This window comes from Sapajus apella, unplaced genomic scaffold, assembly GCF_009761245.1.
Source record: "Sapajus apella isolate SASKATOON/1434 unplaced genomic scaffold, GSC_monkey_1.0 scaffold35, whole genome shotgun sequence".
NCBI lineage: Eukaryota > Metazoa > Chordata > Mammalia > Primates > Cebidae > Sapajus > Sapajus apella.
Window position 1 is genome coordinate 18,010,450 of NW_022436975.1, and position 24,808 is coordinate 18,035,257.

At 38.5% G+C, this 24,808-nt stretch overlaps 2 protein-coding genes across 19 annotated transcripts in view; one reads left to right on the top strand and one right to left on the bottom strand.

The window, feature by feature from the left end:
* Nucleotides 1-23,749, top strand: part of CSPP1 (centrosome and spindle pole associated protein 1) — a 155,078-nt gene extending 131,329 nt beyond the window's left edge. For 14 of the 17 annotated variants that reach the window (XM_032296272.1, XM_032296265.1, XM_032296266.1 and 11 more), the window contains 6 exons: nt 3,338-3,478; nt 5,358-5,404; nt 7,472-7,535; nt 15,683-15,792; nt 18,497-18,635; nt 20,397-21,866. In XM_032296272.1, the coding sequence (XP_032152163.1) occupies nt 3,338-3,478; nt 5,358-5,404; nt 7,472-7,535; nt 15,683-15,792; nt 18,497-18,635; nt 20,397-20,608 (713 nt within the window). In that variant the 3' untranslated portion in view covers nt 20,609-21,866. Of the gene's footprint in view, nt 1-3,337; nt 3,479-5,357; nt 5,405-7,471; nt 7,536-8,927; nt 9,107-15,682; nt 15,793-18,496; nt 18,636-20,396; nt 21,867-23,484 lie in introns of those variants that run through there. The other 3 variants (XR_004274474.1, XM_032296278.1, XM_032296279.1) reach the window with 3 other exon arrangements.
* ARFGEF1 (ADP ribosylation factor guanine nucleotide exchange factor 1) overlaps nt 22,580-24,808 on the bottom strand; it is a 151,507-nt gene continuing 149,278 nt past the window's right edge. Inside the window, exon 39 of one of the 2 annotated variants that reach the window (XM_032296263.1) lies at nt 22,580-24,001. In XM_032296263.1, coding sequence (XP_032152154.1) covers nt 23,837-24,001 — 165 coding nt within the window. In that variant the 3' untranslated portion in view covers nt 22,580-23,836. The remainder of the gene's footprint in view (nt 24,002-24,808) is intronic. The other variant, XM_032296264.1, reaches the window with a different exon arrangement.

The following is a 24,808-nucleotide window of genomic DNA, read 5'->3' on the forward strand; positions in this document are numbered from 1 at the left end:
GTTTTAACAGCCGAATTGATCAAGCAGAAGAAAAGATATCAGAGGTTGAAGACCAACTTAATGAAATAAAACGTGAAGACAAGATTAGAGAAAAAAGGATAAAAAAGAATGAGCGGCCGGGCGCGGTGGCTCAAGCCTGTAATCCCAGCACTTTGGGAGGCCGAGGCGGGTGGATCACAAGGTCAAGAGATCGAGACCATCCTGGTCAACATGGTGAAACCCCGTCTCTACTAAAAATACAAAAAATTAGCTGGGCATGGTGGCACGTGCCTGTAATCCCAGCTACTCAGGAGGCTGAGGCAGGAGAATTGCCTGAACCCAGGAGACGGAGGTTGCGGTGAGCCGAGATCGCGCCATTGCACTCCAGCCTGGGTAACAAGAGCAAAACTCCGTCTCAAAAAAAAAAAAAAAAAAGAATGAGCAAAGTCTCCAAGAAATATGGGACTATGTGAAAAGACCGAATCTACGTTTGATAGGTGTACCTGAATGTGACGAAGAGAATCAATCCAAGCTGGAAAATACGCTTCAGGATATTATTCAGGAAAACTTTCCCAACCTAGCAAGGCAGGACAATATTCAACTCCACGTAATACAGAGAACACCACAAAGATATTCCTCAAGAAGACCAACCTCAAGGCACATAATTGCCAGATTCACCAGGGTTGAAATGAAGGAGAAAATACTGAGGGCAGCCAGAGAGAAAGGTCAGGTTACCCGTAAAGGGAAGCCCATCAGACTCACAGCAGATCTCTCAGCAGAAACCCTACAAGCCAGAAGAGAGTGGGGGCCAATATTCAACATCCTTAAAGAAAAGAACTCAACCCAGAATTTTACATTCAGCCAAACTAAGCTTCATAAGCGAAGGAAAAATAAAATCTTTTGTGAACAAGCAAGCACTCAGAGATTTTATCACCACCAGGCCTGCTTTACAAAGAGCTTCTGAAAGAACCACTACAAATAGAAAGGAACAACCAGTATCAGGCTTTCTAAAAAATACCAAAAAATAAAGAACATTAACATAATTAAGAACTTGTATCAACTAATGGGCAAAACAGCCAGCTAATATTAAATGACAGTATTAAACTCATATATTATTATTAATTCTAAATTTAAATCGACTAAATCCCCCAATCCAAAGACACAGATCCATTGGTATGCTACATCCAGACCCATCTCACATGCAAAGATACACAAAGACTCAAAACAAAGGGATGGAGAAAAATTTACCAACCAAATGGAGAGCAAAAATAATAAATAGAAAGCAGGAGTTGCAATTTTTGCTGATAAAATAGACTTTAAAGCAACAAAGATCAAAAGAAGCAAAGAAGGATATTACATAATGATAAAAGGATCAATGTAACAAGAAGAGCTAAAGGTCCTAAATATATACGCATCCAATACAGGAATATCCAGATATATAAGACTTTTAAAGAGACTTAGACTCCCACACAATAATCGTGGGAGACTTCAACATCAGTATTAGATCAATGAGACAGAAAGTTTACATTGATATCCAGGACTTGAACTCAGATCAGGAGCAAGTAGACTTAACACTTATAGAACTCTCCACTTTAAATACACAAAATATACACTCTTATCAGTACCACATCGCACCTATTTACAGGGTTTTTTTGTTTTGTTTTGTTTTTTTTTTTTTTTTTTTGAGACGGGGTTTCGCTCTTGTTACCCAGGCTGGAGTGCAATGGCGCGATCTCGGCTCACCGCAACCTCCGCCTCCTGGGTTCAGGCAATTCTCCTGCCTCAGCCTCCCGAGTAGCTGGGATTACAGGCATGCACCACCATGCCCAGCTAATGTTTTGTATTTTTAGTAGAGACGGGGTTTCACCGTGTTGACCAGGATGGTCTCGATCTCTTGACCTCGTGATCCACCCGCCTTGGCCTCCCAAAGTGCTGGGATTACAGGCGTGAGCCACCGCACCCGGCTTTATTTACAGGTTTAAATGAAATATTGGTTGGCTGCTTGTTATTTTCTTCCCTCATTTTTTTTTTCATGTCTTTATTATTAAACACAATTACAGGCATACCCATTTTTAGACTGCATTCTAGCCCGGGCAATAAAGCAACACCCCTGTTCTCCCTCCCTCTTCCCCTTTCTTCCTCTCCTTCATTCTTTTTTTTCTTTTTCTTTTTCTTTTTTTTGTATTTTTTCTCTCTTTCTTTCTCTCTTTCTTCTTAAAAGACACAAATTACCAAACTGACTTGAGAAGAAATGAAAAATCTACATAGTCCTATTCTTGTATCTATTAAAGAAATTTAACTCATAATGACAATTGTCCCATAAAAAAATAATTTTTGATCATAAAGCTTTATACATACTTAAGACCATACAACTGTATATATATTTAGGATCATTTCTTTATATTCCAGCAGTATAATTAGTGAGTCAAAGGGAATAGTATTTTCAAGGCATTTTATATGTTTGAACTGTATGTTTCTTTTCAAGATTTAAAAATTTTTATTCTTGGCTGGGCGCAGTGGCTCACGCCTGTGATCCCAGCACTTGGGGAGGCCAAGGCGGGTGGATCATGAGGTCAAGAGTTCAAGATTAACCTGGCCAACATCGTGAAACCCCATCTCTCCTAAAAATACAAAAATTACCTGGGCACGGTGGCAGGAGCCTGTAGTCCCAGCTACTTGGGAGGCTTAGGCAGGTGTGAATCACTTGAACCTGGGAGGTGGAGGTTGCAGTGAGCTGAGAGATCCTGCCACTGCATTCCAGCCTGGGTGACAGAATAAGACTTCGTCTCAAAAAAAAAAAAAAAAAAATTCTCGCAGGGTATATTCATGAAATTGTGACAGAGGTAAATTCCTTCAGAAATGGCATTTCCCCCTCAAGTTCCAGCCAGTCTACATTTATCTTGCTTTCTGCATATTTGTAAGGAATAGAATATTAATTGGTCAGTAACTTTTTTTTCATGTTTGTAGTTGATTTTAGGGATTAGCCGTGATTACAGTGTCTTACGGCTGTCTTAGTCATAGCCATGTGACTATCCACTTGGATATACCTGCATGTAGTTTGTGTTCTGGGTAGCATCCTGGGGGCTAAGACAGGTAGAGGTGGAGAATGCAGCATCCACTGCTTGTTGTGGGGTATTCCTTATGTTGATAAGTTTGTGAAAAGGCACTTATTAAAGAATGTTAATTTCATGTTCTTTAGTTTTGTGGCTGTTTTACTGTCCTTTGACTTTAGTGATGTTTTACTATTTATATTGTTCCTTGATTTTGAAATTAGGTTATGTTACTTACGGTGAAGTTTTATAAAATCCCATTTGAAAACAACATTTAACTTCGTTATATAACGTATTTTTTGTACCAGATTCAGAGACACGAGTTGATCTGAAATTTATGTACCCAGATCCTCCAAGAGATTATCACACCTTAGAGATTCAGCAGCAGGCCCTGCTAAGAGAGCAGCAGAAGAAGCTGAACAGAATAAAAATGCAGGAAGGTGCCAAAGGTAAAAAATAATCATTGCTGTGTCAAATAGTATCAGCATGCTGTTTTTCTGTAGGCTTTCTGCATCTCTTCTATTGATTTCAGTCCCATGCATCCTCCCTTCTTCACTGGCAGCCCTGTGTTCACAGGGCCCGTTTGGCTTGTAGTCCCAGAAAAGAACAAGTATGAGAGAACTCCGAATGGCTCCACTGGGGTGATGTATTCATGCATGAGAGGGGCTCAGCCATTCACTGTAGCCAGGAGGATTAATACTTTGACCAGGCCAGGTAACATTTGCATCAGGAACTAGGAACCGAAGGAAGGAATGTCAGGCAAACATGTCAGTGCCCTGTCGGGCATTTGTCTACTATGGTGTGTGTTCGAGTTTTCATGTGGCATAATATCTGTAAAGCCTCAGACTGGATTATGAATATGTTTTTGTATAATCAATCAATTAAAAAATACTTAGTGAGTGGTTACTAGGAACGCAAGTACTGGCCTATATCCAGGGGATTTGGTGATGAATGACATAGGCTGCTGCTCTCGAGGAGGTTATACTCTATTGGAGAAGTTAGTTGCTGAAGAAGTATAACCGTGATGAATGCAAAGAAGAAATCTAGGATCCCACTGGGTTGGGGTGGGCAGGCACCTAGAAGCAGAGCAGGGCTAGTTGTCTCAGAGAGCACTGATGGGGCCCTGTTGATAGCCAGGTGCACTGCATGGCCTTCCCATCTGTATTTCACCAGCCTTCAGGCCATCGAGGTTAACCATGGAAAGTGAGTCATGAAAACACAACAATCAAGATAACAAGAATGGAAGGGACGTTACTGCCAGTTATTTTTATGAAAATTTAAGATCCTACTTTGGGAGACTGATCTGGCTTCCAGAATCTGTGGAAGCTTCTTTGATGTGATGAATCTGAGGATAGCATCACAGCACTTTAGGCCCAGATCATAGGTCAAGACATTGATAAACATTTGTATAGGGATCATCTTCCCTTCATCTGGTACAGAATTTTTAATAATAGCCTCATAGCCCTGTGACAGAATAAGCCTAATTCTAGGATAAGCAGTAGATGTATCGTCTGCAGAAAGGAAAGAAGCAAGTATATTCTTTAACCTTTTTACACAGTTTGGTAGCATTTTTCTTTAGTCTCAAATGAAGATCTGATCTTGTGGGATTTGGCAACTTAGACTGATTAGCTCAAAAGTAGTCCCCAGGTGGATACAGGTACATTTTGGCACTGAAGGTATCTATCTCCCACAGCAGTCTCCCCCTGCCCAGCTTCCAGCAAACACTATGATGAACTAATTCATAAGACTATGGCCTCGCCATAAACAGTCAAAAACATGTCTATAAAATGCTGAGAAGGAATACAGGTTATCATTGGCAGCCTGTTTATTCTCAAAGGTAGTATCTGAAAAGGGCAAAATGGTACTGTTCAAAGGAGCACATGGGAAGGCTGGTCATATTGGAGAGGCTTTGAGACACCTTATCCAAGATCTTTGCCTCTAGAACTAAGTGCCTGGAATTGAGCTTATTTCAGTTCCATGTAGGGGAGCCCCTGTTTAACTGCATGCAACAGCTTTCTACAGATTGTTGAAATATGACAGAAGATGGTGAAGGATCCTGTATTGATCATTTTCTTTGTGTCTTGGCATTAAAATTTGCAATGATTTTACTCATTATGTTCATTCATGTGAATAGGAGAATTTTATGCAGCTAGAATGGATGCCGGGCTATGTTTATTAATAAGTGATATCTTTAAAATATTCTGAAGTGTGGTAGTTGAAAAGTAATTTTCAGTAGAAAGCTAGTCAAAAAAGATATATTAAAATTTAATTTTATGTATTAAGTATTTTCTGACCTTTTAATTTGCTTTTGTTCTCCATTGACTGTAGTTGACTTAGATGCCATCCCAAGTGCTAAAGTACGAAAGCAAAGAACGGTAAGCAACCAGTTAAAATTTTTCAAGTTAGTTTTTTGGGGATTAAAAATTTATAGGCATATGATGATCAAGTAATTCAAATTTTGAATTATTCAGAAATATTAAGAAAGAACATAAGTCTTATCAGTGAAGTTGATAGCTTAACAAGTGTTAGTATAATATATAGAGAAAACAGATTGTAATAGCTAAGAACAAGATTCTAGTGCTAGGCTGTTCCAGTTAGTCTCTTTTTAGCTGTGTGACTTAGGGCAAATTATTAATCTCTTTATTCTTCAGCTTCTTAATCTGTAAAGTGAGGATAATAGTACTTACCTCTGAGGGTGGCTATAAGGAGTAAATTAGTATTTGCAAGATATTTAGAGACAGGCCTGGCATATAAGTTTTATATAAGTGTTTATTAAATAAATAAAAATAGCTTAAGTGTTGTTGAGAGAACTAAGTGAGATAATATATTAAAAGTACTTACAGCAGGGCCTGGCCCATGATGACTACAATGTGTTTGCTGTCATTACCATGAGAAGTAGTGGGAGTGGGAGTCTGTAATGGAAGTAGTGCTGAGGTCTACAAATAAAATAAGCAAAGGAAGGAAACAGTGATCACTCTCACCCATATCCTGAGGGTAGTACTTTTTCTGCAAGACTGAAATGAGTATTTCCTATGGACCAGAAACTGTTCTAGGTGCCAGGGTATAGGAGTAAACAAAAGGGACAAAAATCCTTCCCCCTGACAGCTTACTTTCCAGAATATAATCAAATACATCGATAGTTTGTTAAAATATGGTGCTATGGGAAAGGCAACAGCAGAGAAGGCAGCTGGAGGACCCTGGGTGGGAGGGTTTATAGTTGGAAATACAGTGGGCATAGGGGCTCACTGGGTAGGGAACATTCGATTAAATAAGGACACCAGGAGGTGGCCATAGGAAATGTTGGGGGGACTTCTGGAGGATGAACATTCCAGGAAGAGGCATGGTGCATGTAAGGAGCAGTGGAAGAGCCATGAGCAAGGGCCAGTGGGGCACATGGGGCAGGGAGTGACAAGGGGAGGCAGCAGGGCCTTGAGGGCCATTCCAGGGCTTTGCCTTTGACACTTGTGCATGTGATGAGAAGCCACCAAGGTCTTCAAGTGGAAGAGTGACATGATCTGCTTGAGGTTTTTACTTGATCCATGGACTGCTGTGCATTTAGACTGAGTGGGACAGCAGGCTATTGCAGTAATCTAGGCAAGAGACAAGCTCACTTTCTGATAATGAATGCTGTGCATCGGTATAATTCATTGCCTTAAAAATTAATGAACAGCTCTTCGCTGGAGTGTCTTAGTAAAGCCCAGAAATGTGGTAAAAAGGTGCAGGGAGGTGGAGTTGGATGACTTAGGTTCCTTCTGACGTGTCAGTGTTGTTATTCTCTCTATGTAAATTTAAGTTTTCTCTCATTTTGTAGCTCATTATAATAAGCCCAACCTTAGCATTATTTTTGTCCTTTTGGACCTATATGGTCCACTGTATCTGTGCTGCATCATCATGACAATTGCTGTCACATAGGGCTGTCATTATGTGAGGGTATACCCCTCTCTCCCCTGACACTGACCTACTCCAGAGCAGAAACTCTTAATTCATTTTTGTATCCCCAGTTCCTAGCATGGAAGAAACAGTAAGTGTGCTATACACGTTTATTGAAAGGATGAATGAATCTTGGCAGTGGCTTAAAGGCTTAATGTTTAATGGGGGTCTTTGCTTCATACTCATACTTTCATCACTCATAATGTGATCCTTTTATTTGACTTCAACCATAAGGGGGCAGGAGGGAGTGGAGTTAGGGAATAAATGTGTTAGCTTGTAGAATCTGTAGCCTGGAGAGAGTGTCTTCCATCGCTGTCACTGTCTTGGTGGGAATTGAGTGTTAAGGCTTTCCAGTATTTTCTGAGCATTGGAGTGTAGTCAGTCCTACCTCTCCCCATCCTCTTCTGCTTTTAGAGAGAACAATATGGAAACCTGTGCCTCTTATTAGTACAAATTTGTTGTTTTTCCACACAAAACTAATAAAAATAGTAATTGATACATGTTTCTTTTAGCCCAGAAATGACACTAGTGATTTCTTGAAAAACTCATTATTGGAATCTGATAGTGCTTTTATTGGTGAGTATATTTATTTTTTGTTTTATTAAGTCTATATTGTTTAAATATTAAATCTTTCTCCATTCTTACAAAACCAGTGCTACTATACTCTTTATTGTACAAAGTTGTTAAAAGAAAGGAATATTCTTTTTTCTGTTTTAATGAATAACCATCAGATATGCCTTGCAAAGTTTTCAACATCAGAATTAGTGAAATGGACTTTAAAAGTCTCAGGAATAGTTGACAAATCTGTACATGAATATTTGTAACACCCTCATTTCTAATGCCAAATGCTGGAATCAGCCCAGATGTCCTTCAGTAGATGAATGGTTAAACAAACTCTGGTACATCCATGCCATGGAATACAACTCAGCAATAAAAAGGAACAAACTTTTGAAACTTGCATGAACTTGGATGGTTCTTCAGGGAAATAGTCTGAGCAAAAAATACAATTCCATTAAGTCATACACTGTATGATTCCATTTATGTAACAGTTTTGAAATTACAAAATTGACAACAGATTAGTGGTTGCCAGGGGTTGAGGGATAGGGAGAGGTATATATAGGGATCTTTGTGGTTTGGGAACTGTTTAACATCTTGTTTGCGAGGGTAGACGCACACATGTAAATGGAAAATATAGATCTTAATACACACATAAAAACACATAAATAAGTATTGGTAAGATGATAAATTTGAGTAAGATCTGTGGATTCTATCAGTATCAATAACCTGGTTGTGAAATTATACTTGAGTTTTGTAAAATGTTACCATTGGGGGAAACTGGACAAAGTGTATAAAGAATGTCTATTATATCTTACATCTGTGTGTGTACCTTAATTATTGTAATATTTCAGTCAAAAAAGTTATAAGACTAGTCTTCAGAAGATAAGTAAAGGTACCATGGGATTTTTAATTTTTTTAAAGTAATATACACATATGTACTCTGATCATGAGTGTTTCTGCTATCCAAGGGCCAACAGGGAGTGATCTGGTCTACATATTAGTTGTGTATCATGCCAATTACTTTAGGTTTTCATGTGATAAGATTCCAAATTAACTTATATTTGTCTTAATGGGCTTTTTGTTGTTGTTTTTGAGACAGGGTCTTGCTCTGTCACCCAGGCTGGAGTACAGCAGCACAATCATGGCTCACTATAGCCTCAAATTCCTGGTCTCAAGCACTCCTCTCATCTTAGTCTTCCTGGTAGCTGGGATTACAGCATGTACCACCATACCTGGTTATCTTTTTTATTTTTTGTAGAGATGAGGTCTCCCTATGTTGCCCAGGCTGGTCTCAAACACCTGGAGTCAAGGGATTCTTCTGCTTCAGCCTCCCAAAGTGCTGGGATTACAGGCATGAGCCACTGTACCTGATTTTTTTTTTTTTTTTTAAATGAGTTTTTCCTTTCCAAGGAAGATGCACTGGGGAGAGAAGGAAAGATAAAATGGCAGGAGACAGGGATGAGAAGATAGCTTGTCAGGGAAATGAGACCTGTCTTTCCTATCAGTGAAGATGGTCTGGGCCACTCAAGATGGTGTGTTGGAATATTGCGTGACACTAGACCAAAGGTACAGCAGTCTTTGCAGTCAATGGTCACTGCAAATGCTGCGTAAGTCATGGCTGTGTTAACCACTGCTCTAAGGAATATAAAGCTGGTAGTTTCAGTGCATCTTTTTTAAAAAAGTTTTTTAAAATTGTAAAATACATATAAACATAACATTTACCATTTTGACCATTTGAAAGTGTGCAGTTGATTGGCATTAAGTATTTCTGTTGTGCAACCGTCACTGTCATCTATCTCCAGAACTCATCTTGAAAACAGAAACTCTTCATATTCAAGAGTAATCCCCCACTGCCCTCTTCCTTCAGCCCCTGGCACCTACCATTCTACTTTCCATCTCCATAAATTTGACTAGGACCTCATATAAGTGGAATCATACAGCATTTATCCTTTGATGACTGGCCTATTTAACTTAGCATAATGTCTTTGAGGTTTATCCATGTTATAGCATGTGTCAGATTTTTTTTTCCCCCTTAGAGACAGGATCTCTGTTGTCACTCAGGCTCTAGTGTAGTGGTATGATCAGGCTCACTGCAGCCTTGACCTCCCTGTGCTAGGATGATTCTTCTACCTCAGACTCCCAGGTGGCTGAGACTACAGCACACACTACCATGCCTGAATAATTTTTTAAATATTTATTTTTTTTTAATTTTAATTTTTTTTTTCTTGAGATGGAGTCTCGCTCTGTTGCCCAGGCTGGAGTGCAGTGGCACAATATCGGCTCACTGCAACCTCCATCTCTTGGGTTCAAGCAGTTCTCCTGCCTCAGCCTCCCAAGTAGCTAGGATTACAGGCCACTATGCCTGGCTAATTTTTTTGTATTTTTAGTAGAGACAGGGTTTCATCATTGTTGGCCAGGCTTGTCTCGAACTCCTGACCTTGTGATCTACCCGCCTCAGCCTCCCAAAGTGCTGGGATTGCAGGTGTGAGCCACTGTGCCTGGCCAATTTTTAAATTTTTTGTAGAGGCAGGGTTTCGTCATGTTACCCAGGTTGATCTTGAACTCTTGGGCTTAAGTGAGCCTCCTGCCTCAGCCTCCCAAAGTGCTGAGCTTATGGATGTGAGCTACCACACCCAGCCAGATTTCCTCTTTTTTTATGCTGTGAATAATATTCCATTTTATGTGTGTACCACGATTTGTTTATCCATTCATCTGTCAGTAGATGATTGAGTTGCTTCCACTTTTTGGCTATTGTGAATAATGCTGCTATGAACAGGTGTAAAATTATCTGTTGGAGTCACTGATTTCAGTTCTTTTGGATATACACTGAGTTGGTGTTTACTAGATCATACGGTTATTCTATTTTTAATTATTTGAAGAATCACCACAGTTTCCACAGCAGCTGCACCATTTTACATTCCTACCAGCAGTCCACAAAAGTTTTGATTTCTCTACATCCTTGTTAACACTTGTTACTTTGTTTTTTGAATAGTAGCAATCCTTATAGATGTGAGGTGGCATGTCATTGTGGTTTTGACTTACATTTCTGTAATGATTAGTGATGTTGAAAATCTTTACATGTGGTTATCGACTATTTGTACATCATTTTTTAAGAAATATCTATTTAAGACCTTTGCTAATTTTAAAAATCAGGGCTTTTTGTTGTTGTTATGGAGTTGTGGGAGTTCTTTGTTATATATTCTGGATATTACCCCTGGATATTACATGATTTGCAAATGTTTTCTCCATAGTAGGTTGCCTTTTCATTATGCTGTGTACTTTGATACATAGGAGCTTAGTTTTAGCTCTTAATGTTTAGATGCCTAATCACAGTGTCAAAATACATGTCAGAACACGACAGAATGGGAAGGAGAAATACATGAATCCACTATTATGGTTGCAGATTTTTAACACCTTTCTATCAGAAATGCAGAGAGGCAGTAGACAGAAAATCAGTAAGGACATAGTTGAATTCAGCAACACTGTCAACGAACTGGATATAATAGACATCAAAAGACAACTTCATTAACAGCAGAACAGACATTCTTCTTGGGGTCACATGGAACATTCACCAGGACAGATTACAACCTGGACAAGAAAACAAACCTTAATAGATGTAAAAGAGGATAAATCACACAATATCTGTCCCCAGACCACCATGGAAATAAACTAGAAATCAGTAACAGAAAGATAGCTGGAAAAATCTCCAAATACATGGGAAACTAAATACCACATTTCTAAATAACTCATGGGGCAGAGAGAAAATTTTATATTTTAAAATATTTTGATCTAATGAAAATGAAAATACAACTTCTCAATTTGTAGGAGGCAGCAGAAATAATGCTTATCTTTCTACTTTCCTAATGTATGCATTCAGTTAAATGTAAAATGCCAAACTCTGAAACTCATAGAAGATAACAGAAAATCTAGACCACCTTTGGTTATGGTGATGACTTTTAGATACAAAACCAAAGTCACAATTCATGAAAGAAATAATTGATAAGCCAGACTATGTAAAAATGTAAGAAACTGGTAAAATTTTAAGATGCTCAGATTTATAGCCTTGAATGCCTACATGAAGAAAGTAGAAAGATCTGAAATCAGTAAGCTTCCACATAACGAAATGAGAAAATAATTAAATCCAGAGTAAGCAGAAGAGAAATAATAAAAATTAGAGCAAAAGTCAATGAAATTGAAAACAGGAAATCAATAGAGAAAATCAATGAAACCAAGAGTTATTTCTGAGAAGATCAGTAAGCCTCTAGCCAAACTATTAAGAGAGAAGACACAAATTACTAATAACAGAATTAGGGCATATTTGGCTGGGTACAGTGGCTCACACCTGTAATCCCAGCATGTTGGGAGGCCAAGGTGGGCAGATCGCCTGAGGTCAGGAGTTCAAGAACAGCCTGGTCAACATGGCGAAACCCCGTCTCTACTAAACATACAAAAATTAGCCAGGCGTGGTGGTGCGTGCCTAAAGTCCCAGCTACCTGAGCAGCTGAGGCAGGAGAATTGCTTGAACCTGGGAGGTGGAGGTTGCAATGAGCTGAGATCGTGCCACTGCACTCTAGCCTGGGTGACAGAGTGAGACTCTCAAAAAAAGGGAGGGGGGCGCATATCACTACAGGTCCCATGGAAGTTAACATAATCCAAGAATACCATGAACATACCACGAACAACTCTATGCCTAGAAATCTGATAACCTAAAGTCTACTACCTATTCATGGTAACTTAGCAAACTAGGAGTAGAACACAAACTTCTGCAACTTGATAAAGAACATCTACAGAAGTCCGACATCTAACATCATGATGATGAGAAACTAGAAGCTTTCCTGTTAAGATCAGGATATCCTTTCTTGCCGCTGATTAACATCATACTGGAAGTCCTAGCTAATATTAGCAGTAAGGCAGAAAAGGAAATAAAAGGTGTACTGATTGGGAAGGTAGAAATAGAATTGTCTTTGTTCACAGATGACACGATTGCCTATAGAAAGTCTGAAGGAATCAACTAAAAAACTCCTGGAACTAGTAATCAGTTATAGTAAAATTGCAGGATACAAGATTAATATATAAAAGTCAGTCATTTTACAATATGCCAGCAATGTACAAGTGGAATTTGAAATTAAAAATGCAATACCACTTTGTTTTTTGAATGGTAGCAATCGTTATAGGTGTAAAGTGGCATCTCATTCTGGTTGGTTGGTAGTTATGTAGGTAGATAGATAGATTAGAACTTCTCCCAAGAAATACTGAGGTTTAAATCAATCAGTGAGTCAATAAATCAATCAATGATCTATCTATCTATCTATGAACTGCCTGAGGAAAACTACAAAACTGATGAGAGAAATTGAAGGACTACTAAATAAATGGAGATATATTCCATGACCATGGACAGGATGACTCGATATTGTCAAGATGTCGGGTCTTCTCAACTTGACCTAGATTCAGTACAATCCCAATGAAAATCCCAGCAAGTTATTATGTGGATAGCAACAAACTGATTGTAAAGTTCATTTGGAGAGGCAAAAGATCCAGAATAGCCAACACAGTGTTTAAAGAGAACAGAGTTGGAGGATTCTTGTAGCTGACTTCAAGACTTGTGATAAAGTTGTAACAAACAAGACAATGTGGCATTAGTGAAACAATAGACCAGTTAAATGGAATATAGAGCCCAAAAATAGATGCATGCAGGCTGGGCACAGTGGCTCACACCTGTAATTCCAGAACTTTGGGAGGCCACTTGAGGCCAGGAGTTTGAGACCAGCCTGGGCATCAAAGCAAGACCTTGTCTCTATCCCCACCCACCAAAAAAAATATATATGTATATAAAATTAACTGGTGTGGTGATGCACACTTCGCTAGCTATTTGGGAGGCTGAGGTGGGAGGATTACTTGAGCCTTGGAAGTTCAAGGCTACAATGAGCTGTGATCACACCACTCACTATACTCCAGCCTGGGCAACAGAGAAATAACTTGTCTCAAAAGAAGAAAGAAAAAGACTCATGAAAATATAGTCAGCTGATCTTTCGCAAAGGAGCAAAGGCAGTATTATGATGGAAAAAAAGATAGTCTTTTCTACATATAATGCTGGAACAATAGAATATCTGCATGTGAAAAAATAAATCTAGACACAGATCTTATACCCTTCACAAAAATTAACTCAAAGTGGATCTTACATCTAAATGCAAAATGCTAAATTGTAAAACACATACAAGGTAACAACAGAAAATCTAGATGACCTTGGGTATGTTGATGACTTTGAGATACAAACTAAAGGTACAATTCATGAAAGAAATAATTGATAAGCCAGACTTTGTAAAAATTAAAACCTTCTGCTGTGTAAAAGATACTGTTAATTAAGAAAATGAGAAGACAGGACAGAGACTGTAAGAAAATATTTGCAAAAGACATATCTGATAAAGGACTGTTATCCAAAATATACGAAGAACTGTTAAAACTCAAGAAAACAAAAAAACCTGATTAAAAGACTTGCACCTCACATCACCATACAGATAAGCCAATGAAAGAATGCTATCATCATATGTCATTAGAGGATTGTAAAAATGAGATACCACCACGTACCTGCTAGAATGGCCAACATTTAAAACACCCCAAATGCTGGCAAGGATATGGAGCAATAGGAATTCTCATTCATTGCTGGTGGGAATGCAAAATTGTAGCCAATTTTGGAAGAGGGTATGGCAGTTTCTTTAAAAACAAAAAACAAAAAACAAAACACAAAAAAAACCATATTCTTACCATACAGTTCCGCAAGCACTCCTTGATATTTGCCTAAAGGAGTCGAAAACTTTTCCCTAAAGAAACATGCACACAGATGTTTACAGCACCTTTATTCATAATTGCTAAAACTTAGAAGCTGCCAAGATGTCTTTCAGTAGGTGAATGGATAGTGTGGTACATCTAGACAATGCAGTATTTCCAGCACCGAAATAAAATGAGCTGCTAAACCATAAAAAGGCATGGAAGGACCCAAAACTTATTTTAGAATAATAGAAAGCCTCACATTCAATAAAAGTTACTCCTATTTTTAAAAACCCATAGAGTATACATCTGGAAAATCTAATTATCAATTCTACATTAAACAATGATAGTGTTGTATAAATGTTAAATTTTCTGAATGTTATAGATTTTAGCAGTGTAGGAGCCCGTCCTTTTTCATAGAAGATACACACTGAAATATGTAGAGACAAAATGCCATCATGTCTCCAACTTGCTGGTGTAGCAAAGTGTCTTGGCAAAAATAACATGCCCCCAAATATATATAGAAATTGGCAAAGTAACTAACGGTGACTCTAAGTATTTGTATTATTCTAACTTTTCTTTAGGTATGATTTTTTTTTCAAAGGAGTTGTGGCAGGTAATGTAGATGTTGTAGGCTCTTTGTCTCCATGTGAAATGAGCTATCAATCAACTAAAACGATTATAAGCAAAAAGACTGACAGTACCAAGTGTTGGTGGGGATGTGGGGAAACTGGAATTCTTACAATGTAAAATATAAATAGGTTGGTAGTTCCTCAAAATGCTGAACAGAGTTAACCATAATACCCAGCATTTTCATTTCTAGTTCTGTAACCCAAAGAAACGAGAAGATACATCCACACAAAAACCTGAATGTGAATGTTCATAGCAGTGTTACTTATAATTGTTAGCAACTAGCAGATGTCCATCTACTGGTAAATGGATAGACAAAACGTGATATATCCATATAATGGAGTATTATTCAGCAGTAAAATGTTATAAACTACTTAAACATGGCACAGCATAGATGAATCTCAAACACATTATTGCTAAGTGAAAAGACAGGAGATTAAGTTGTAGAATTCCATTTATGTTTAGTGTTAGGTAAGGTAAATCTTTTGAAACTGAGCAGTGTTTGCCCGGCGCCAGCAGGTAGGAGTGGGGAGTGATGCCAGTGGGCACAAAGGAGCTGTTTAAGGTGATGGAAGTGTTCTACTCAAAAGTGATGATTGCACAACTCTGTAAATTTACTAAAAATCACTGAACTGTGTATGTACACTTACAGTGAATGTATTTCATGGTATTGTAAGCAAAGTCTTAGTGATTAAAAAACAGGCTCTTGATTTCTCTCTGGGTAAGATTCGAAATGGAATTAAGACTCCTGCCTTTTGGGGACCTTTTAGGTGCTTACGGCGAGACATATCCTGCCATTGAAGATGACAACCTCCCTCCACCATCACAGTTGCCTTCTGCACGGGAGCGCAGGAGGAACAAATGGAAAGGACTAGATATTGTATGTATGAAATTTCTTTTCTCCCCCTTTTCATTTTAGAAGAATGAGAGCCCTGGGTTCTGACCCATGCTAAATCTGTGTGGCCCAATAAAGAAGCACTTGCTTGAAATTCAGACATGGGTCAGAATCTAGGCTCTCAGTTGACTGGATGACCTTGGGTAGCTATTGAATTCTGCTGCTTTGCCTTCTTCCGGGTAATAATAGTATTTTCTTGTCTCCTGGGGTGGCTGTAAATAGCTCTGCATCCCAATCTTTCTTATTCTTTTGCACAATATATTTCAAAGAGGCACAAGAAGGAACTGATGCCATTTAGTGAAAAGCCTCATAATAACCTAATTCTGTGATATAGGTGCCATTTCCATTTTGGTCAAGTGACTTGCCAAAGTCACATGGGCAAGAAGGCTGAGATTCAAACCCATGTTCTCGTCACTCTGCTCCACAGCTTGATGGTATAGCCAGTAAAAAGTACAGGCTTTGGAGTATATGTCCCAACAATGTCACCACCTTGTTGGGTAGGCAGCTTGGGCAATTTCTTAAACTGTGTCTATTTCCTGATACATGACATGAAGATATTGTTATATGTGAAGCATTTAGCACTAAGCCAAGTATGCAGAGAGCTCTCACCAAGTAACAGGTGCTGCTGTTACTAGCGTTATTATATGTACAACATTACCAGGCGGGAATGGCTTTATTTTTGCCTTAGGCAACCACCAGTCTACTTTTGGTCTCTATAAATGTACCTTTTCTGGACATTTCATATAAATGAGATCATATGCTCAATGGTTATTTGTGACTAGATTTGTCTATCTTCTTTTGAAGGTCATTCATGTTGCATGTGCCAGTACTAATGCCTCTTTATTGTTCATTTTCCACTGTGTTATCCCACATTTTGTTCATTCAACAATTGATAGATATGTGAGTTGCTTTCACTTTTTAGCTATTACGGATACTATGAATGTTTATGTACAAGTTTTTTGATGCTTTTGTTACTCTTGAGTATATATACCTAGGAGAATTGTTGGGTTATGTGGACACTTTGGATTTAGCATTTTGAGGAAGTACCAGACTGTTTCCCAAAGTGGCTGTACCATTTTACCTTCCCATCATCAGTGTATGAAGGTTCTAATTACTCTATATCCTGGCCATCACTGTCTTTTTGATTATAGCCATCTATTGAGTGTGAAGTGGTATCATGGTGGTTTTGAGTTGCATTTCTCTAATGACATTGAACATCTTTTTATGTGCTTATTAGCCAGTTGTATGTTTTTTTTTTTTTTTAAGGAGATATGTCTATTCAAATCCTTTACTCATATTTTTTTGAGGGAGTCTTGCTCTGTTGCCAGGCTGGAGTGCAATGGCGTGATCTTGGCACACCGCAGCCTCTGTCCCATTGGGATTCACGTGATTCTCCTGCCTCAGCCTCCTGAGTAGCTGGGATTACAGGCACATGCCACCATGGCTGGCTAATTTTTGTATTTTTAGTAGAGATGGGGTTTCACCATGTTGTCCAGGCTGGTCTCACACTCCTGACCTCAGGTGATCCACCCACTTCAGCCTCCCAATGTGTTGGGATTACAGGCATGAGCTACTGTGCTCAGCCGTTTGCCCATTTTCAAATTGAATTGTCTTTTTATTGAGTTGTAAGAAATTTTTATACATTCTGGCTACAAATCTAGTATCAATATATGATTTTCAGATTTTTTTCTCATTCTGTATCTTTCTGACTTTCTTGATGGTGTTCTTTGAAGCACATAAGTTTTCAGTTTTGATGAGGTCTAACTTATCAATCTTTCTTAGGCTTTTGGTGTCTTACTTAAGAAACCATTGCCTAGCACAAGATCATGAAGATTTACTTGCTTTCCTTCCATTTGTTCTTAATGTAGGTCCATAATACACTTCAGTCCATTCTTAATGTAGGTCTGTGAGGTGCAGTAGTCCAAGTCCATTCTTTTGCATGTGGACATCCAGTTTTTCTAGCAGTATTTGTTGAAAGACTGTTCTTTCTCCCATTGCATTTTGTTAACTCCTGGTCCATAAACAAGGAGGATTTTCTGTCTTCTTCTTAATCTTCCATTGATTTTACATGTCTTTTCTTATGTTAATACCACAGTTGTGACTACAGCTGGACTGAATCTCAGACTCTGCTGCTTCAGTTTTTTTCCTTTTGTGTCCTGTAATTCCCCAGCTTTATCCAGACTGGCAGCATTTCTGTCATCACAAATGCTATGCCTTATCCTTGACTGAGTCATTTCAGCTTGCATGGATAAGCATAGGAGCCACAATATATATTTTCACTTGTTTTATTTTGTTCATCACAATGTACGTTTGAGGGCAAGAGGACGTTTTGATTCACTGATTTTTTTTTTTTTTTTTGACATGCAATCTTGCTGTGTCTCCCAGGCTGGAGTTCAGTGGTGTGATCTCGGCTCACTGCAACCTCCATCTCCCGGGTTAAAGTGATTCTCCTTTCTCAGCATCCCGAGTAGCTGCCACCACACCCGGCTTTTTTGTGTTTTTAGTAGAAATGGGGGTTTCACCACATTGCCCAGGCTGGTCTGGAACTCCTGACCTCAGATGATCTGCCTGCCTCGGCCTCCAAAGTGCTGGGATTACAGGCGAGAGCCACCATGCCAGGCCCTGATTCACTGATTTGTGAACATATTACATGTTAATGACTTTCTGAAGTTCTATTTTCTAACTACAGGATAGCAGTCGTCCTAATGTACCACCAGATGGCCTCTCTCTAAAATCTATATCCAGTGTAAATGTTGATCACCTTAGAATGAGAAATGAGGAACGAATGCGAAGACTGAATGAACTTCAGAATAAACCTATTAATACAGGTAAATGGCCAAAGCGTAATGGCCTGTAGCAGAATCCTGTATGAACTTGTAAACTTTCTTACTCAGGGTTTTCACTAATGTCTGAGGAATAGATGGAATGAGTTTTGAAGTCCTTTGAGTTGTATGGCTCAAGACATAGTAACTATTGAGCAAAACCAGACCTCAGGATTACGTATGCATCAGATTTTCTCTATCAAAGAGGGTACCTAATTTAGAGTGGAGTCTAAACAGATAAAATAGTTTTTGCTTATTAAATATATCCAGGCTTTGCTTTCAGAAGAGAAAATGCTATATAATAATCACTTTTACTAAAGTGAAATATTATTAGAAATTAACTTTTAAGACTTTGAGTTATTTAACACTTCTGCTTTAAGTTTGCAGTACTACAAAGAACATTTTTACCTTCTTTCTTGGCTTTCTGCCATGGACAAACAGAGCCTCAAGTCTCCGCATTATAAGTGTATTTTTTTGACTTGCCAGGTTAAAGCTAGTCATAGAGCACAAGGCAGGGTGATGAGACACCTAATGATCCACCCTCCCGGCCCTATACAACCCTTTTTAATACCAGTGCTATTAGTTACTGGGATGATGGGACAGTTTCATATTGGTAATAATATTAGTTTTAGCAAGTAGTGGAATAGTCTATTTAGGAAATACTCTTTAGTCTGTTAATCTACGTTACAATAATCTCTTAAGATTTGTTAGATTTTTATCTTTAATACTGTGTTAATTTAAAACTGTACTCATATACTAATCTAGTAGTCAAGGTGTGGTGTGTTCTGATGGTGATAATTCCATACCAAACACAAGCAGACATGGTTAATTGATGAGACAGTAGGAAAGGATGTCTCCTTTCCAGCTGAAAGACATTTTCTTTGCAATTTCTTTTAGCCTGAACAAACTGTTCGTATTTAACAGGAATATATTTGAGAGAGGATAGCATTTTAAGAATCTCTTTCACAAGGTTTTTAATGTCTAAACTGTCTTTTGTTTAACATTGTCCTTTCAAACAGGAGCTTTTTGTTACGATGTGGATTGATTGCGTATCACATTGATAGCACATACCAATCCTTCAAAGACCAGGAGATGTAATTAAAAAAAAAAAAAAAAAAAAAAAAAAATTGACATCACAGGGTAGGAAGACAGACTTTCCTATTGTTATACCTAATAATCAGTAAGATACAGATAAAAGTTGAGTAAAATCAAATTCAATTAAAAGAATGAAATTAAGAGCTACCTTTTCACGGGCTGACATGGCCTTCTTAGATTAGGTGTTTTAAGAATGGAAGTAACTAGTGTTTTCTCAAAATAACCTAATTTCCTTATAGCAGTGTTGTAGGTTGAAGAGTATTCCCCAAACCTTGCTAAGTTAAAAAAAATAAATGAAATTTTGTGTGTAGCCATTAGGCTTCTCTTGAGGTAACAGTTACAAAATAAGATTACCTCCATTCCTCCAGTTGACTTTGTGTGTGGTGAAGAGTTGCCTTTGATATACTCAGAAACCCTCTGGTTGTTAGTGTCATAGAGTCAGGTTACTCAGTTGATCATTTTTTGTTTCACAAAATTGGCCCCTCATGGGCCTGCTCTCCCTCTAAAATAGGGTGGGGTGGGGTGAGTTGGAGCAAAACAAACAATAGAGTTCAGGACATGACATTGTGGAGAAATGCAGAGTTGCAGTGAGTTGGACAACAGGAAACCTGCGCTTTTGTCTCCTGCCTGCCACCTGTGTTACCTGAGTCACGTGTTTCTTGCCTCCTGTAGATGATGAGAGTTCACTGGTTGACCCTGATGACATCGTGAAACACATGGGGGATGACGGATCAAACTCTGTAGCCACTGAGCCCTGGCTCCGCCCTGGCACCTCAGAAACGCTGAAACGCTTCATGGCAGAGCAGCTGAACCAGGAGCAGCAGCAGGTTCCTGGAAAACCAGGCACTTTCACTTGGCAGGGCCTGTCAACTGCACATGGTTAAAATAAACCTGTACTGGACCCAACAGTGCCTTTTAAGGTGAAAGGAATGGTAAATCTGTACAAATATATCCTACTTTTAGCCCCACCTGAAAATTACTTTTTTCCATCTGTACATAAAATTATTTTTGCCGTGATGTATGTTGTGTACATAAGTAAAGGGCCATGATTATTGATTTATATAATAGAACTGTACAGAATTATTTTTGCACAATTTTGTCATAAATGAGGGTGGTAATGAATTTACTATATATATGCATTATAATAGATTCTGCTTGTCGTCCTGTAAAATCAGATTCCCTTTTGTTACATGCACATTTGCCACTGTTACCTCCATGCAAAATAATTCATTCAGTAGGTACATCTATTGTAGCTGTGATTATTCCAGTTTCTGCGTAATATGGCAATCAAATGTGCTATTTTCATGTCATTTGCAGCTACTGATACAGAAGAAATGAGAACTGTAATTGTGTTCTTGTGAGCCATACGTTACATGTTACATCTTTCTGCTTTTATTTTTGTGCCAATGGAGGCATATGTCTTAAGTTACTAATTTATATGATATAAATACCTCTTGATATAAATAAATAATTTTAATTACTAACATCTATTTCTTATGGAGCTTTCTAGACTAGTTTTCTAGTGAAGAGAGGTGGGGACATCCAGGAGTCAAGGACAGAGGGACTGCAGTCTTCTTGTTCCGCCACCATGGACCCTTGGATAAGTGAGTCCATATGAGTTTTCTAATCACTCAGTAAGTAAGTGATACTTCTAAAAAAGGAAAGAGACAAATTATGAAGTTTTGACTTGGATTAGAATCTTCAGAACCATGAGAGCTGAGACTATCCCCAGGCACTACTTCTCCAGTACTTCCTCTGACATAATTAATGGTAGACAATATCAGACAAATTTGCCACAAATTTCTGGTATTTTCAGTTTTGGCTATACTTGATGTTCTGATCAGACCATTGTTTGCTTTACTAGTAAATATTTGTTCTGTTGTCATCTGAAAGTAAGACAAAAGCCTCTGACTCTTCTAGGAAGAGTCCTGATACTACCCCATTAAATCAACTGCCAGGTTGTGTGGAGCACTTAACCCCCAGACAGCAAGGTCACAGTGGCTCCCAGCTCTAGCATCCAGCTGGGCTTGAACAGAGCTCTTAGGGGTGACAAATACGGTATACTTACAAGTGCATTGTTTAGTAACTGTTCATTATCAGAGAGGTGTGAAAGCAAAGACTGAATCCTTTTTTTTTTTTTTTTTAACACAGCCATGTTAGGTGATATTGACACATTCCATTTTTTATTTAATGCCATGTACCATACAACTTCAACTGACTCCTCAAACACACAATATTGCAAACTGCCCTGAAGAGAACTTGAGCTCTTTTCAGCATTCAAGTAGTGTAGCCTAATCCTGGGTTATGAATATGCAAAATAGTACAAGATTTTTTGGGCTGGGTATGGTGGCTTATGCCTATAATCCCAGCACTTTGGGAGGCTGAGGTGGGAGGATGACTTCAGGTCAAGAGTTTGAGACCACCATGGGCAATATAGTGAGATCCATCTTTACAAAATAATTTTTTTTAAATTAGGCAAGTGGAGTGGTGTATGCCTATAGTCCTCACTACTGGGGAGGTTGGAGTAGGAGAGTCATGTTGAGCCCAGGAGCTGGAGGCTGTAGTCAGCTGTGATCATACCACTGTACTCCAGCCCGAGGCAAAAGAGTGAGATCCAGTCTCTAAAAGATGAATAAATAAAAATTTAAAAACTTGCTTTAAAAACGAATATCCTATGGTTAATAAAGTACAGTGTGAGGGAGGATCTAATGCTAGAAGCTGGAAAGAAAATACCAGAAATGACTACTACTGAATTTGTAGTTACTGGCTGAAAATGTCTTTTCCATAGTTGTTGGCTTTTATGAAAAAATGGAATGAAACATGGGGGTGGGTTATACAGGTTTTGATTGCACTGATGAAATAATTCAAAAACTTTATTGACCTATAACCTGATTAGAATATGCCAGATGAGAATCAATATTGTACAGAAAGTTGTACAGAATTTTTTACATAGAAAACTTTACATCTGTACCATATACATTTTATCCATCTGAAAAAATTTTCTACATCCACTGTTAATACGGAATGCTTGACAATCTTTTCTTTTAACCATCAGAGCACAATTCACAGTATGAATACATTTCCAGTAAATCTAACCTCCGCAAACCATGCCAGATTTGTTATTTTAATATATTCAACGTTAAATTCTGTACATAGAGTAAAATCTACATCAAGCCCCACCACCCAAAAGAAAAGAAAATGACAGCAATCTGGATTCATTTTGCAGTGATTCAAGTTTTTCGGTCCATAAAGGATCATTCTATTTTAACGGCTCATCTTTAAAAGCCCTAAGAGAAATATGTTACAGGTAGTTACAGTCAGTAGGGATATTTTCTACCTTTTTTCCCCTGTTGTTGAAGTGTTGGCCACAACAGCTTCTGGGCATGTTAAAGCCTCAAAATTACCACCTCTCAAGAAGGGCAAAACTAAAAATCCGCACAAAATAAAAAAGACAAAGTTCCACCCAAATGTTTAGTGCATTTGACAAAATATTATGGGTATTTAGCAAATCAATAAGAAAATAAAGAAAACAGTGCAGGAAGAACTATATAATGTTTAAGATTTTTATATTACAGACCTGCATCTCTGTACATTTTTCACAGGATGATTACCAGTATCTCAGATAGCCTGAGTGTGCAAAAATCTTCAGAGTAAGAATACCATAGTTGCTAAATATCTTTTACCATGAACAATAATTTCTTCTTCTCTCCCCACTCCCCAATTATAAACATTTTATCCTTCAAAATACAGCTCTCCTGAGTTGTACTTCTTGTAGAAGTTCAATCGTTACATCTATAGTTCTTTGGGTAAGTTTCACTTCCACACCTGCCAAAAATATGTGGGGCTCGGGACCTAGGGAAGGGATCCGTGAGCATGAGCTGACACTGTTTAGACAGGCTTTCTGCTCAACATGAGGCCAACATAACACATAAAATCCACCAGTGCTAAAAGGGACTGGAGTGTTGCAAGTTTGAGTAAGAGTTCTAAGCATCTTTACCAGTAACTCTCAGACACTGCAATCCAGAGAAATCATTTTTCAGGTAGGAAACCTCAGCTCCAGCGTCCTTTTAAAGAGCGAAGGGATGTAAACGCCAACAAAAATAGAGTTCTCATCATTGCTTGTTTATTCCAAGTTCCTGTTCAGGTGGTTGTGATATCTGAAAAACTACTCCAATTCGCAGAAAAAATCTTCTAAGAACAGCACGAAGTTCAGGAATCAAGTCAAATTGCATAATTTCACATAAGAGAGGGTAGTAGAATGATGCATGAGCTTTAAACTGCAGGGAAAATGAATTTCTCTGTTAGCAGTGCTTGCAAACTCCAGAGCCTAAAACTGCCTACTCTCAGGCTCAATTACAGTAGCCAGGAAAGTAAGGTTCATAGCAGGCAGTGACTCTGGATTGTGGAACTGGGAGACAGAAGTGTTAGAAAAACTCACTTCATACAAACACGATTCACTTTACATATCCTTGTTTTGAAAAACATTTGCCTGTGTATCTTTTACAAACTTTTAGTAATTTAGCACTCTCTTTCCTGGATAATAAGCAAAAGGAAGCAACTGAGTACAAACTAGAGTTTTTGTCTTTTTTGAGACAGTTTCACTCTTGTTGCCCAGGCTGGAATACAATGGCACGATCTCGGCTCACCGCAACCTCTGCCTCCTGGGTTCAAGCGATTCTCCTGCCTCAGTCTGCTGAGTAGCTCGGATTACAGGCATGCACTACCACACTCAGCTAGTTTTGTGTATTTAGTAGAGACGGGGTTTCTCCATGTTGGCCAGGCTGGTTTTGAAGATCACCTTAAGTGATCTGCCCACCTCAGCCTCCCAAAGTGCTGGGATTACAGACATGAGCCACCGCACCTGGCCTAGAGTTGAGTTTTTATAAACTATAGGTTACTGAAATTTTATCTTTTGTTACATAAAATTTTTAGTTTTGGGGAAAATTCTACCTAACACTGCAATATAAAATCTAAACAGTTCTCCAGGCAAAGCTACAGTTTCACATGTACAGCTCAATTACTTTACTTTGGCTATATCTTTGCAGTAGTTCCTTTATCTCTGAACTCTAGTCTATAGCCTCCTT